Source organism: Myotis nattereri (genome assembly GCF_964212035.1).
Source record: "Myotis nattereri genome assembly, chromosome: 18".
In the NCBI taxonomy this organism is placed as follows: domain Eukaryota; kingdom Metazoa; phylum Chordata; class Mammalia; order Chiroptera; family Vespertilionidae; genus Myotis; species Myotis nattereri.
In genome coordinates, this window is record NC_138093.1 from 27555425 (window position 1) to 27572188 (window position 16764).

At 42.2% G+C, this 16764-nt stretch overlaps 1 protein-coding gene across 1 annotated transcript in view; it reads right to left on the reverse strand.

The window, feature by feature from the left end:
• The window catches only part of CENPF (centromere protein F), a 48371-nt gene extending 37175 nt beyond the window's left edge, over nt 1-11196 (reverse strand). The window contains exons 1-7 of the mRNA XM_081112367.1: nt 11067-11196; nt 8261-8462; nt 7301-7497; nt 5120-5241; nt 4188-4279; nt 1724-2015; nt 410-612 (exon numbers count right to left, since the gene is read on the reverse strand). Of these exons, the coding sequence (XP_080968493.1) occupies nt 410-612; nt 1724-2015; nt 4188-4279; nt 5120-5241; nt 7301-7497; nt 8261-8422 (1068 nt within the window). The 5' untranslated portion in view covers nt 8423-8462; nt 11067-11196. The remainder of the gene's footprint in view (nt 1-409; nt 613-1723; nt 2016-4187; nt 4280-5119; nt 5242-7300; nt 7498-8260; nt 8463-11066) is intronic.
• Between the last annotated feature and the right edge of the window lie 5568 nt (nt 11197-16764).

Sequence of the window (16764 nt, forward strand, 5' to 3'; positions counted from 1 at the left end):
GGCCTTAACTGGAGCTTAAGGAGTAAATGGACACTGGATCCCAAGAATAGATCAATTACATTCTATCATAATTCCTAAATGTCATTCAAAGCTCCATTACTTTAAGTTTCTCATATGTGCTGGGAACTGTGACAGGTATTGTGCATACATAATCTTTATTCTTCACCCTCTGAGGTGTGGAGAGAAGTGACTGGCTCAAGTCCCTCGGCTGGGAAAACGGGCAGTCCAGAACTGAGCCCTGATACACTCAACTCTAAAGAACTTACTAGTTCAAGGGCATCGATACTGCCTGGAATTTATTAATAAGGTTCATTTCATCATTTATTTCATAATTTAAGTGTGAAGTGCACTTCCCAAATAATTGCATAAAAAGCGGAGATTTTTCAGTAACTCACGAACAGTCACGTACCTTTGCGGAGGCTTGGTCATACTGTGCTGTTGTTCTCACCAGTTCATCCCTGCTTTTATTCAAAACTTTCTCCTTTTCATTCAATTCCACCTTTGCTTTCTCCAGTTGGAGCTGTAGTTCTTGCCATTTATTCACTTGGCCTTTCATTTCTTTTTCTTGTCCTTGTAGACGCAGTTCCAACTCACCAATCTTGCCCCTTAGCTCTTAAATCACAAACAAAATCCATACTTCAATTAACATATACTTTTCACAAAAAACTTACAACTCAATTCAGAATTTATCATTTATGTCACTCGGCTCTGAAATCTTTGGTGAGACAAACACAAGTCAATTCACATTAAACACAGAAGCTACTTTCATTGGATTTAATTTTAGTGGTTAGTCTCTATTATTACTTATATTAAATAACTTATAGAAAGCAGGAGAAACAAATTTTCTTATCAGAGAAACCTGGGGTAGAAAGTGCTTTTCTAAAATCGTGAATATTACCTGATCGAGGCTGCAAAAAGTGCATCCCATATAACACCCTTACTTAAATTACCACCTGATTTTACACACTGGCAGACTAATATGTATTCTGTGCCCATTTCAATGCAAGTAAGTGATAAACAATGAAAAATTCACCCTCCCATATCCCGGGGTAGCTTTACCTCCACTAAAGATCAAGACAGTGTGAGCCTCCTATACTGCCAAAAGTAACAATAATTTTTTCTCATTTTCCCCCCACATACACACACTATTGGTTCCAATGGCATTGGCAGTGTGACAGCTCTCACCAGTGAACACTGACGGTGATTTTCAATATATCATAGCCCTGGAAATTATCATAGTCTGCAGAGAAGATCCAAAGCACCACCTGGTACCCTTGGCTGTCAGCTGCAGCGTGGTGCAGCAGCCAAGGTTACAGGTTTGCTCCCATATGGACAAGCTGGCAGCACAGAGCAAAGCTGTTCTGCAGACACATGCCACACCTCTGGCCCAAACCGGCCAGAACACAGGCTGTTCCATGGGGCACAAAGGAGCCAGATGAGAAGCGTGGGGAGTGTCGACCAACCTACTCACCCGGCTTCTGGAAAGACAATCAAAGCCATTCATCCTACTTCTGAAGGCTTCAGGGGCCCAGCTTTTTAGTACAAATCAAGATACATTCCAAAACTGATATCTTTTCTCATTATCGAAAAGACAGTATTTAACATCATCAGACTGGGATGCTCACCACTGATGTGTCTAACAAAACACATCAGCACTTTCTAAGACAAAAAATGCCTGGAATCACCTCTAAAATTATCTCAGGAAAATTTAAACTTAGTTTACCTTGATTCTGGGCTTTTAATTGATCCAAAAGATGAGAATTGCTAGAATTATCACAGAAGCTGCTGTTAACATCTCTTTCCCCTGCTTGCAAAGTTGATCTACTCGGAGTCACCTCCTGTTCCCCAGAGAAGTGAGATGCAGAGAAATCTCTCCTACTCGGAGTTTGTAGAGCACTAGAAGAAAGACGACTTGGGGTCTTTTCTTGTTGCCATGAGAACACAGACGACGAGGCCTGGTGTCGGGCAATGTCCCGGTGATTCATGGTGTTTTGTGGAATAGCCTGGCTCGCTTTCTGTTAGGATAGAAACTCTTTAGAACCTTTAGAAATCCATATTCAAGACTACTTATTTTCAAATAGAACACAAAGTCATGCCAAGAGGTTAGCATCTCCACTAGGTACCAAGAAAGAACATTCATCAAGTCAAGGAAACCATTAAGCTCCAATACCCAGTGAGATTTTCTAAAGATGAGACCAGCACTGAAGGGTTAAGCCAGTGCTACTGAGGCCCACTCTATTTCACATGAGCTCAGTTTTTGTATTTAGCTTACATCCCTCAAATACTCCATTAAACACATGAGTATTCACTGCAATTTTGAATTCTGAAATTTGATTTTTCCCCCCTGTCCTTGATCATACCTGCTCCCCCTACCCCCTCAGTAGCTTTACACAAAGAGAATCAAAATTAACCTAAAAAACTTTCAAGAATCTCACTTTCCACCATACCACTCCCCCAAAAATGTCCAAAAGATATTTTATGTTATACAATTGGCATCTATGGATTTTCCTAATGCTTTGGATTTTTTTGTTCTTCTTTCAGCCCCCACTCTGACAATTAAAGACATGGCTGCAGATGCTACATTTCATTTTTTATAGCAAGTGCTTTTCTTGTCACAGGGAGAGGTTTAATGTTTATGGAGACTCCCCTCCACAGAATAGCTGGGAATCGGGGCAGAATTGATAACAATGACTGAATTAGATAACGAAGCATATGATATTTCTAGGATAAACCACAGAATTATTAATAATTATTCATCTTCATAAGCAATGCTGTTGTCACAAATGAAAATTCTGGTGACTCTAAAACAAGGGTTAAAGGCACAAAAAGAATTAAAATTGTTAAATCTATATTAAGAACTTTTGATCCTCAATATTAAGGTATCTACCTATAAATTTGTCATTCAACTATCTGCAAAATTGTGGTATCTTCTCAAGTTCTTATGTTTAGCAGAAATACAATACACTATTAAGTGCCAAAATGTACTTTTTAAAATGAAGTTTAAAACCCTTGCCAGCAACTTACTTAAAAGAATGGGAGAGATATTGAAAACATTCTCCTCTGAAATAAACATTTCATAAATAAGGATCCTCAACCCCAGGACCCTGGCAGCAATCACCACAGTCCTTCAGAGGAACCGAATATGAAGCCACTTCCTCCAGGTGGCAATGCAGTGTCGGAAGAACTGGTCCTACCCTCTCCAAACATGACTCTTATCATTAGACCTTAATAGGGAAATAAACATATTGCTAGTTTCTATGGCATTTGGTGAACATTTAACATTTAGAGATAATGCAATCTTCCACTCTATTTTATTCACTCTTTACCTATTTTTAAATTAAGAACTATCATAACCAGTGAGCCAGGAACTTTATTTCTTGGTGTAAGAAAAATGTACCAGCTCTACACGAAGCAGATTTTTCTAACCTTGTTCTAGCCTGTATCAAAGTGCTTTCTTGACTGCATATCTACACTAATAAAAGAGAAAAATGGTAATTGGCGTACGACGATACCCTTTTCATTGGCTAATCAGGGCTATATGCAAATTAACTGCCAACTAAGATTGGCAGTTAACTGCCAACTAAGATTGGCAGTTAACTGCCAACTAAGATTGGCAGTTAACTGCCAACTAAGATTGGCAGTTAACTGCCAACTAAGATTGGCAGTTAACTGCCAACAAGATAGCAGTTAATTTGCATATGTAGGCACAATGCAGGGAGGCGAAAGGGAAAGCAGGAAGAAGCCCCCTGCCACTGACAGTGATCGGAAACCCAGACATCGGAATTACAAGCCCCCCAGCCATGATCAGAGAATCAGGTGCCTTTTCCGCCCTGGCCAGTGATAGCAGGAAGTAGGGGTGGAGCCAGCGATGGGAGCTGGGCACGGTGGAAGCTGGCAGTCCCAGGAGCTAGGGGTCCCTTGCCTGGGCCTAAAGCGAAGCCCACGATCGCGGGGCCGCTGCAGCTGCGGGTCCCCGCTGCCCGGGCCGGACGCCTCTGTCAGAGGCGTCCGGCCTGGGCAAGGGGCCGATCCTGCGATTGGAGGGTGATGGGGGTCAACGCCTGAGGGCTCCCAGTATGTGAGAGGGGGCAGGCTGGGTTGAGGGACACTCCGCCCCCCCCCCACCCAGTGCACGAATTTCGTGCACCAGGCCCCTAGTTCTGTTATAAGGCCCATACTTGACTTACTTTTGCCTGCCAGGCTTTCACTTCTGCCTCTAATCTTTTTCGTTCTTCAACTTCTTTATTATATTTTTCTTTTAGATCTTCATATTTGGAACCTAAACACAGACAAGGAGATACCAGTTTTATTTTGATCACTGATTCCGTGAAGGAATTCTCAGATCAATAATGAATGTAATAGATAGCTGAGAAATGACTACCTTAGTACACCAGAAAGAACATTTCAGTTCTGGCAACAGATACTGATCAAATTACTCAAGTATCAAAATCCATGGAAACAAAGGTGCTTTGAATATTCTGGAACTGAATTACTTTTGAAACACACCATAGAAGGATAAAGGAAAAGTGTTAAGCCAGTCAACAAGTCTGCTACCTGAGTGTGTTTCTGCAGAAATTTAGAAGCTAACAATAGTGGACACTGAGGTCATTACATTCCCTGAAAATGGGAGCTTCCTTTAAAGCTTCCCTATAATTAGTGCTAAAAATTGGTGAAATTCCTATGTTAGCAAAAAAAAAATTTTAAGCCCTGGCCAGTGTGGCTCAGTTGGGTTGGAGCATTGTCTTGCACACCGAAAGGTGGCAGGTTCGATTCCCTTTCAGGGCACCTACCTGTGTTGTGGGTTTGATCCCTGGTCAGGACATATGGGAGGCAACCAATTGATGTTTCTCTCTCACACATCAATGTTTCTCTCTCTCAAATAAATAAAAGGCATATCCTTGGGTGAAGAAAAAGAAACGTTTAAGTAAAAAGCATAAAGACTAATTAACCTAATGTCTCAATATAGTTCAACAGATAAACAAAGGTATATGTTATAGCAAGTAGTTGCATTTTTTTAATGCCCAGATAAAAATTTAATTGATAGTTGAATTAATTCATTTCTTTGGCAGAACTGAAATCTCAATAAAATAACTATTTTAGGAAGGGAAAAAATCCTTACCACTATAATACTGGCTTGGCGTTAGTGGAGTTGTGAATATTTTTTGTGGTGTATTGCATGGATTCAGAGAGACATCTGCAGACTGTGCAGCTTGCTGGCTTCTTTCAAGCTCAGATTTACACCTGTTAGAAAAGGACCCAAGAGGGACGCCAAATCAGAGTGAAAGCTACAGAATGCCAACACCATACATTCCCAGAGAGCAATAACCTGACAAAACCCACCCTAAGAATTCTAACCTCTTCATTTACCCAACAGACATTTAATTAAACTGGCTTATGTGACAGACACACAAACTCAGTCTAGTCAGGGAAACAGAAACATAAACCAATAAATACAATGTCATAAAGGCTATACAGAAGATCTGTAATACCCACTATATAGTACAAGCAAGAACTGGGAGGCTGGGGATATATTCCAAGTAAATTTTACATTTGAAGTCACAGGGATATAAAGAACCCAGAACTTCAGAAACATAGAAAACTGGTATCCCTGACGCTTGGGCTAAAATCACAAAACTGGATGGCATATGTTATCCAGACATGACAACAGCATAGAAGTGATATATGTACCATGTGCTTTATGGTATTTTTAAGACATATAAAAATCAAGTTAACATAATGCATAAATATATGACTGAAAAGAATTACAAAGAAATGGGGAAAGTAAGCTATATGTTGTATATATGTACAAAGTCTCCCTACCACTTCAGTTCTGAGCAACTTTCAGAATCAAGCAACCTAAGTTAAAAGAGGATTCAATTCTTGCAAGTCTCTCATGTCGCTGATTTACGCTTAACACAGAAATATACTGAACATCCTATTAGGATGGCTAGCCATGTGCACCATTCTTTTTGCCATGGGCGCATTCCTCAAAGCAGAGGGTGAAGAAAGTGCCTCGGTGCCCTAGCTCCCCCAGCCCCAACTTCAACCTGGGAAGAAGCAATGTTAAGAGCTGGAAATGACTGCTCAGCAAATCAGAGCTCAGATTTGTACTCTCGGTAGGTAGGACAGCGCTCTTCAATAGAAATATTCTATTCACATAAAAAAAAAGTAACAAGAAATAAGTGGATTTCATCTCAATATTTAACTCGATGTTTTCTAGACTGTCATTTCAACTTGTAATCAATAAATTATTAATAAGGTATTTTTTTTTACTAAATCTTCAGCACCTGGAGCACATCTGTTTTTAATAGCCACATTTCAAGAGCTCAACAGCCACATGTAGCCGTGGCTACCTTATTGGACAGTGGAGGAGTATCTACAGACTACCTAAGTGTCAAAGGCTGGTAATTCCAGCGGTGAATTTTGAAAAACCTTGAAAAATCGGTGTTTCTTTTCCCTCTCAAATTCACATCTTACCCAACTTTTCCCTATCCTTTCATTAAAAAACAGAAAGTTTATTTTAAATATTAAATAAAAGTATATCCTATTCTTTTTATAAACCTTTGTTTCTCCATTTTCTTAGGGAGAAAACACAAACCAACACCACCACCAAAAAAAGCTCTCAATGAGGATGTTTCCTGTTAAGTTTAACTGCACGAGATTGCCAATGGTCAACAGTTTTCGATCAATATTTCAAATGGTTCAACCTAACATGTTCGAGATGTTCCTGAAACATCGGTGGATACTGATGGAGAAAAATTAAGTTCCTGCCCTGCACTTGAAGGTTACCAGTGAGAATTTAAATACTGTACTCAATAGTTCTTGTAGACTAGTTTTTATACTCTTAATAGTTTCTAGACTATAGAAAACTATACTCTTAATAGTTGTTATAGTCTAGCCAGCATGGCTCAGTGGTTGAGCATCGACCTATGAACCAGGAGGTCAAGGTTCAATTCCCAGTCAGTGCACTGTTTGGTTGCACACTAGGCTTGATCCCCAATAGGGAGTGTGCAGAAAAAGGCCGATCAATGATTCTCTCTCATCATTGATGTTTCTCTCTCCCTCTCCCTTTCTCTTTGAAATCAATAAAAAAATATATTTTTAAATGAAATGAGCAACCATTTAATGAATCTATATAGTACTGAGCTATGTAATGATAGGACTAAAGTATATAAGAATCAATTTTCCTGAGATCATGGTTTTTCCCCACTGGGAAAAATAATTGCATCCCTAAAGGAAAAGAGAAACGCATCTGATGAACACACACAGACATCTATATAAATACCATTTAAAAAATTACCTTTTAAGTTCCTGTTCCAGTTTCTCTATTTGTTTCTTGCTTGAACTCAGCTGTCCCTCTTGGAAATTCATTTGTGATTCCTTGACTTGAAGTTCGTGAGAAATCTTCTGCTTAGCCTTCTCCAGGTTTTCACAGATTTCCATCAAGCTTTGATTCTCCCTTTTCAGGTTTGTGCCCTCTGTTTTTTCATTCTCAACCTAACGGGGATTATTTAAAAGGAAAGAGGTCTCTACTTCGTGAACTTGCCGGGTAGGATTTATAAATCTGAGCTTAATTCTGACGACTAATTTTCTGAGACAGGGTTGTAATAATCCAGTGGCAATGCTTGATGAATGCAGATATTTAAATGACCTCCCTTTAAGCCTCTAGAAAGAAAAGTCCTACAAAGTCATGCATTACATTACCTTTGGTCGGGGCTACACGCTCCCTTCCTAGAAAAGCTTTAGTATGCTCTCAAGAATTAAAACAAACAAACAAAAATAAGCCCTAAACACCTTCCTTGGCAACTCATTTTCAAATCTGACTGCTAAAATCCGTTATTGCAAGAAACTGGAAAATTATCCCACTGGCAAAAACATTTTAGAAGCAGTAACTGTTTCACCACTTTGCTGGTTAGTGAAGAGATAAGAAAGAAAGACTGTGCACGTTTTCATTTACTAGCCCTTGAAGAGACAGGTCTGGGAATATCACGTTGAAAAGCCCACTCTCAAAAAGTGGTTGCTATTTGGATCACAAAGTGTTCTATCCTGTCCCCCCTAAATATAAGCAGGTAAGCAGAAACAAGGACAGAGGATGGAGAAAAACGAGGTAATTGAAATTAAAATGACTCTAAAAAGGAGAGGGGTCATTACCACCTAAAGATATAGCAAAATCATTTTGCTCAAAATCGAACAGGCCAAGATGAAACAATGCACCCACAGAACCAGTGCACAGCTGTAAACACCAGCGTTTCAGGGGTACCTTCTGCTTTTGTTTCTGCAACGCAGCCTCCAGAGTTTCCAGCTGAAACTGCCTTTGCTGCCTCTCTTTCTTCAGCTTGTCCAGCTGCCCTTCGAGCTCTTGGATTTTCTGAAGAGCTCTTGTAGGCAGGCCTTCTTTCCACTCTTCCAACGCCCAGCTCATTTTGACTCCTTTCTTTGTTATTCAAACATCTGTAAGTAAACTGAAGGGAAGAACAGGACTGTTGATCTAAGTATAGAGAGGAAAAGGACCCTTAAAGTCTCAGAGATTAATGAGTCTACAGAACCACTCTAAGAATCAAGTCTGAAAACTTCTCACTGCAAAAGATGACAAGGCATAACATCTGTCTTCCCCATCCTCTGAACGGTGATTACCAATAAACCTGATTGTAAAGTACGTAATGTGCTTGTTTGGCATCCCCTTGCTTTCTGTTTTTATTTCTCCTTTTTGGCTTCTTAGATTGCTACCTGCTTCCTACTGCTGTTTGTTTCCATTATATAAAATATGAATATTTTGCCATAATGTTTTGGGTGAAGTGGGTCCTATGAGCAAATAAAATACACAAGTTATTTTGTAAATGCTCTTTCCCGCCCCCCTCTTCATGCCCTCAATTCCCACTCCCTTTGTCCCTCTTCCCCTGGGAGATCCACAATCTGATCATAGTTTCTCATGACACAGGTACCCCCCTCACCTTCCCAGCTCTCATTTGTTGAATTAATGCATGACTGGCAAAGCTATTACTACATATTAGTACTAGAACTAATATGCAGTCAAGTCATGCTGCAGACAGACCTTGACCAGGAAACAGTGACCTTGGGCATGTCATTTAACTTGCTCTGTGCAGAGGTTTTCTCCTTTGCAAAAAAAGGGATAATAATGACGGCAACTTCCTACAGCCTTAGAACAATTTCACATTTCTGTATTTCAGCTTATGGTACCAAAAGGGAAGTGGCCTACCTCCTTCTCAGCCAAATCTTAGGACATTTAAATCAGCTGGGGAAAAAGCATGGTAACTGTTCTTTATTTATTAGCCTTTAGTACTTAAGTGAAAGAAAAAACATTCATTTTCCAGTTATTTTGGCAACAGGGTGAGGATTTTTTTTACTAAATGAAGCCCAAAACCATGTTAGTGTTTTATTTCAATTGACTGTGTCAATGAAATTTTTTATCAGAATAACTAATAAATAGTTGATGAAAGTAGTAAAAATGATTTTAAAAAAAAGATTATTAAGAGAGAGAGAAGCAAAGATCTGGGAAAACAATTTAGATATCCTATCACACTTTGGAAAGCGGTGTTTTCTCTGCCTGTTTATTAATTCTTTTGCTTCCAGATGTCAGTTCTTTGAACGCAGCATCTTAAACTCCCCTCCCATTTGCCCAAACAACTCCTGAAGGGAGTCTCAAGCCTCTCCACCAACAAAGGACCATTTACACTGTCCCAATAGGCTTGCCCATTCAGGGATGGGGGTACGGATCCCAGAGGCCCTCGCTGCGACTGACCTCGACAATTCTGCCCATCACTGAAATCATAGCACCAAGACGCCGCAGACATCGCAATATAAAAAGGAGCAATTCAGAAGGATGACAGAGATGAGGTTATGAAATAAGCAAGGAAGGCTGGCATGTCCGATGCTTTTCCAATTCAAAAATCTAAGATACAGCTATAAAGGGGTTAAAGCAACTACCAGACCCGGGCTAATTGTGATGAGAGCAGACTGCTTCTGATTAAGAATCTGTATGGAGCCACTGGGGGGGAAAAAACAAAAAATATGTAAACCTTAAAAATAAAATGTAGAGGGCAAAGGATGGGGAACGGGGCGGGGGCTTGGTGTAGAAAAGCCCTGCAAGTCAAGGTTCCTGCAAAGAGGATTTACAGGACTATCGTGCTTCCCAGAAAAATGCTCCATCTCAGATATCTGCAGGACACTCTTCATGCCCGAGTCACCCAACCCCGAGGAAGCTGACTTGTGACTCATCAGACCCCAGCACTGCAGCCCGGTTGGTACGCTTTTCCTTTATCAGAATCCCCCGTTTCCCCCCCAAAAAAAACCCCAGTTCCCGCCTCCAGGGCCACTGCTGAGCCGGAGAATGCAAACACCTGCTCCTGCGGACCACGCTCACGGCCGGGACTCACGCCGTCTACTTCTGGGTCCTCTAACAGAGCAGAGCCCGGAGCACAAATGCGTCCCCTCAAAGCAGTGGTTCTCAACCTTCCTAATGCCGCGACCCTTGAATACAGTTCCTCACATTGTGGTGACCCCCAATTTCATTGTTACAAATTGAACATAATTAAAGCATAGTGATTAAGCACAAAAACATAATTATATATGTGTTTTCCGATGGTCTTAGGCGACCCCTGTGAAAGGGTCGTTCGACCCCCAAAGGGGTCGCGACCCACAGGTTGAGAACCGCTTAAAGGGAAAGGCAACCGGGACGTGCTCTCGCGACTCACCAGCAGCGCCGCCGCCCAGGCCAAAACCCACGCTCGCATCTCTCCAGGCCACCAGGACCCACGTCCGCCTATCCGATGGGAGCCCCTGGCTCCTGTTACAGGAAATGCACGCTCACCTCCAATTCCTTCACCTCACAGACTTGGGAACTGAACCCCCGAAGTGCGAGCTCAGGCCCGAGCGGGGTCTCGGGGCCCTCGTGTGAGCACAGCTTTCTCGGGACCCGATTCTCCAGGCGGGTCAGGTGGGAGGGGGCGGTCCGCTGCCCCTCCGGGGCCCGGGAGCGCAGCCCCACAGGCATCCCCTCCCCGCCCCCCACGCCCGCCGCGGGGCCGGGACCCACGCAGGACGCTCACCTCACCGGCCGGGAAGGAGACACATCCCCTCGCAGAGCCGGTGCCGGCGCAGCCTCCGCGGCTCGGAGCCCAGACCCCGATTCAAACGGCCCGCGGCCGCCACCCGTTCACGATTCGCCCACTTCCGGTCGCGACCAAAGCCGCTTCCAAAGCTATTGGTCGCTGTAAGCAGCGGTGGACCAATCCGCTTCCGCGCTCTAGGACCGCCGCCTTTGATTGGTCATTTCGGATGGATTTAAAAATCAAGACTCCCCCTCCCCCCCCACGTGAGGTACCGGCGCCGGAGTTCCAGTGCTTTTTTGTTGTTATTGTTGAAAAGGGGGGGGTGGGGGGGGGGCGGGGGGCGGAGCCCACGTGCTTTTGCTGGAGGAAGTTTTGAACCGCTTTTTCCGCAAAAGCCTGAGGACCCGGCCTCTGATTAGGCGGGTGTGGTCTATCACCTGCTGTCAGCGGGAGAGTGCTCTCTGGTGAAAACATTTAATACTGCACCTGCTTTTCTACTTGTTTATTACACATAATAATGGATGGCGTCGATACTTGGTGCTGTGCTTGCCATGCATTCTTCATCCAGTGTCATTCTGGATCATTCTTTTAGGTAAGGCTTCTCATTTTATTTGAAAGTTAAGCGAGGCACATAAAAGCTATATGAATTGACATTGAACCCAGGACCTCTTAACTACTGTCCTTTATTGATCATGGATCATATTCTTTTCTGTTTTAACCCCGCCCCCTCTGCTCTTCGTAGCTACCCCTCCCTCCCCTGCATTGATTATATTGTAAAGAGGGATTCCACAGGAGGGCATTGAAGCCAGAAGAATCTCCAAAAAGGTGTAATCTCTCCTTTTTATGAAGCCCACTGTTTTGCGTGTGTTTATGTACTTGTTTCATTTCCTAATTCAACTAAAAAAGAAGCTCCTGAAGGCAGGGGAAAAACAATGAATTGTCTTTTTAAAAATTACATATGTATATATGTATATTATTGATTTCAGAGAGGAAGGGAGAGGGAGAGAGAGAGAAACATCAATGGCAAGAGAGAATAATTGATCAGCTGCTTCCTGCACGCCCCCTACTGGGGATCAAGTCCCCAACCCCAGCATGCATGCGCCCTTGACTGGAATCGAACCCAGGACCCTTCAGTCCACAGGCCAATACTGTTCACTAAGCCAAACCAGCTAGGGTAAATAGTTAAATTAATATATCTCTGCTGGTGTTATGCTCCTCAATAGAGTCTACATTTTGTGTAAACCTCTCTCTACCTTTCCTTAGACAGTTAGCACAACCTATATTGCCCCTGACCTTTCACTGAAATGCTACTTCTTTATTTTTATTTTTTTTAGTATATTTTATTGATTTTTTACAGAGAGGAAGAGAGAGAGACAAAGAGCTAGAAACATCGATGAGAGAGAAACATCGATCAGCTGCCTCCTGCACATCTCCTACTGGGGATATGCCCACAACCCAGGTACATGCCCTTGACCGGAATCGAACCCGGGACCCCCCAGTCCGCAGGCCGACGCTCTATCCACTGAGCCAAACCGGTTTCGGCGGAAATGCTACTTCTTTAGAACCCAATTCAAATGTCATTTTCTCCATAAAACATTCCTATCCTCACCCACCCTCTTAGAAATAATTACTTCCTAGAAATATAATGCTTACACATTATATTAATTTATATGTCTGGTTCCCCACCAGACTGAAAAATTTCTATAGAGTAAAATCTGTTTCAGTTCATCCTTGTGTCTCTTGTAATTCCCTATATTTCGCGCATACAGTCTAGTATCTGGTCATTCTGGGATTCTAACCAAATTCTGACTCTAACACCAATTACAAACCCGTTGCTTCCCAGGTTATTATTCAGCTACTAGTGACCCAGTGCACGGATTCATGCACATTAAAGGAAAATTAATTAGAATTTGGCTGGCAGGACTGGGCTAGACAGGCCGGACACACCCTGGAGCCAACCCTCTGTGGTTTCTCCTCTGTGTCTGCAGCTTGAGCGGGGTCCCTCCAGTAGGTGGGGTCCCTCCACCTGGCCTGTGGGGATTGGGCCAAAACCGGCTCTCTGACATCCCCGAGAGGTCCGGGAATGTGAGAGGGCACTCTGCAAAGTTGTTGTTATACAGGGTGTGGAACACAAATGCAAGTGTGCAGTAAACCAGATTCAGGCCGACAGTGCCCCAGCAACAGCATAACCCATGGCTGAAGGTGGAACTTCATGGCCCCGCAAGGAATTGGGCTCCCTCCTCTCTGGTTTCAGGGTGCATCACCCAAGAACTGCCGCTGCCAAGTCACTGCAGCTCGGCAGCTCCTGCGTTGAGCATCTGTCCCCTGGTGGTCAGTGTGCGTCATAGCGACCAGTCAGACGGACAGAGGGACACTTAGCATATTAGTCTTTTATATAGAGAGATTTGTTAGCTGCCTAAAGAAAACAGAAATAGCCTCACCAGTTTGGCTCAGTGGATGGAGCGTCGGCCTGCGGACTGAAGGGTCCCGGGTTCGATTCCAGTCAAGGGCATGTACCTTGGTTGCAGGCACATCCCCAGTGGGGAGTGTGCAGGAGGCAGCTGATCGATGTTTCTCTCTCATCGATGTTTCTGACTCTCTATTCCTCTCCCTTCCTCTCTGTAAAAAAAAAAAAAAAAAAAAAATCAATAAAATATATATTTTTTTAAAAAAAAAACAGAAATAGAAAGACATGTAATAGAGAGTTTTGAATGAGAAATTTACACTTGCTATTAGATGTCTACTGAGTGGCCACTCTATAGCCAAGCCTTGTGCTATGCTCTTCTGTAATAAATAGTGAAAAAATACATTCACTTCTTGAACAGTTATGTGATGGAAATTATTCTACCAATTTCTGTGATATCTCTACACTTCGATTTTTTTTTAATACTAGCAAAAGTTTATTTAGAAATTCACAGAGGTAGAAGTGAGCCAGCTGGGCTGCATAGACTCAGGAAATAAGTTACAGGGGCAAAAGAAGGGTCCTTGGAGCTTAGGAGAGAGAGAAGCAGAGAGACAGAGAGAGACCCAGCAAAGGTAGTCACCTGCCTTGAGGAAAGACGAGGGGGAATACTGTGGGCGTGCTTCAGAGAGGGTGCCCCCGGGAAAAGAAGTGGGTGGGACAAGGTGACAGCGTGCTAAAGAGAGAGAGAAAGCCTGGCTGGCATGGCTCAGTGGTTGAGCGTAGACCTATGAACCAGGAAGTTGCGGTTGGATTCCAGGTCAGGCCACATGCCCGGGTTTCGGGCTTGATTCACAGTAGAGGACATGCAGGAGGCAGCTGATCCACGATTCTCTCTCATCACTGATGTTTCTATCGCTCTCTTCCTCTCCCTTCCTCTCTGAAATCAATAAAAATATATTTTAAAAAATACAAAGGCAAGTGGAGTAGGTTAAGGTGTGTTCTATAGCAAGTACTTTGATGGCATCCCCTTGGCCCACCTTGATTGCAGCCACAGCTGTGGTAGGTAGGTAGTTCTGTGTGGGCTCAGACTGTTTCCTCCTCAAGTGCAAGCCATGGATCACTCTAGTCCCCTGCTCTAGAACTTTCTCTGAAACTGAGGAAGCCTGCTAAGCCAGTATACAAGAACAGCCAGGAATTTTGAGGGCAGTTAGAGCTTCCAGGGGCGATCCTCAATGAGTGGGGTCAGGAACTAGCGGATAAATGAAGGCCTTGTGTTGCACCTTTCACGTGGGCTGTTCTGAGAGATCCCAGAAGAATCAAACCCCTGGCACCGACCACAACAATTGTGAAACGGCACCCTTCGGCTGGCTTTTCCTCCTTCCCTGTCACTCTCCCTTCTGGTCACTTTGTTTCCTGGAATCATCACCCAACCTAACTTCCGTCTAAGTCCTTATTTCAGTCTCTGCTTTGGAGAGAACCCAAACTATACATATGATTTATTATTTTCACGAGTGAAAAATCCATCTTGGTCTCCCAAATGTATCAGAAGCTTCTGTTATGTAGATGGAACCTCACCTACCTCACCTGTGATATTTATTCGAAGTGTAATTATAATAGATCTGCCTGGTAGCAGGTGGATTTAGACCAGTGTTTTCTGGTAGATAAGGGTTATGCTTGTTTTGTGCATATCTGGACTTCTTTGGACTAAAGTACTGGTGAACTTAACACATTCTTTGGGACAAGAATTTCAAAGCTGGATGTTAAGGAATTTTTGAGAAGGAAAGAAAAGCTTAGGGTGGTAAATATTTCATATTCAACATATTTATATGATTTAAATAAAGTTGATTACAAAAAAAATTCTACATTTTGTTGTTTTTTAATTGATTTTAGAAAGAGAGGAAAGGAGAAAGAGGTCAAGAAAGAGACATCAATGCACGTACCCTGACCAGGGATCAAACTGGAACCTGAATATGTGCCCTGACCAGGAATCGAACCGGAAACCCTTTGGTGCACTGGATGACACTCAACCAGGTGAACCAAGGCTATATGTTTTAAGCAAATTGATTACAAACCATATGGACACTACTCAGTGACATGAACTAAATAAAGCACAAGAAAAAGGATCTTGAACTTTTAAAAAGCTTTTTCTATTCCAACCACTAGGTGATTCCCTATGCCTTGAAAAATCTTTAAAAGTAACTGCTGCCCCACCCCCTGACTCACTGCATTTTCTTTTCTATCTCCCTCTGTCTCTCTCTTCCTTCAATGTATCTAATGTTCTTGTTTACTTTGTTTTAATATAACATTTGTTTATTTAGAGTAGAGGAAAACCACAGAAAAAATAATGGCCCATAACCCTTCTGCTTATATAATCTTTCCTATTAACAAAGTAAGAACACATGCACCTAATAAGAAATTCCAAACATTCAAGAAAGATATAAAAGGTGAACTTGGGAAAGTAGAACAAACATTGGATTCCCTCTAGACTGAAATCCTCATTTTGTAGCTGAGATCAATGAGATTGAGCTGTTTTCAAAAATTCACAGGCCAAAAAAAAAAAGAAAAAAAAAAAGCAAGTAAAGAAAACAGCTTAAACAGATAAACCCTCCTTATTCTGCAATCAATTACCTTATAAAAATTCAAAACACACTCTAATGAGCCTTGAAACAGTAATTTTATGAATAAAGTGGCATTATTTATATAATTTTACATTTTCAGTAGCATTTCTTAGGGAAAAAAATGCTTACGTGGTGATTATTTCTTCCAAAGTGTTAAAATCAATGTTTATTATATTTTCTATTCCTTTGTTGGAAACCTGATGCCCAAAGAAAGAAAGTGGCTGGTATAGGCCCAAGGTTCCAAAACAACAATATACATATAGTCAAAAGTCAATCTCTCAACTTGCTAGACAAGTTTGTTCAAGGAGATGACAGTTCAGTTGGTCTCCAGCTCATTTTCAATTATAGTTTTGATCCAGGTGTTAGTTTCACCATGAAATAAAGTGCATGATTCTCCCAACATCTTTGATAAGGTATTTGATACCTTGGAATGAAAGGTGAAGAAATTCCCTTAAACCAGGAATAAAATTTTAGTATTCCCTAAGAATATCATTAAAAGCTTTTCTAAAATGCAAAATTTTAGGCTATACCCAGTTCTGATTTAAAGATTTGGGGTATATCCCTGGCTGGTTGTGACTCAGTTTATTGAGCATCCTCCCTTGCACCAAAAGGTTGCTGGCTCAATCCCTGGTAGGGAGTATGCAGGAGGCAGCCAATTGATGTTTCTCTCTCT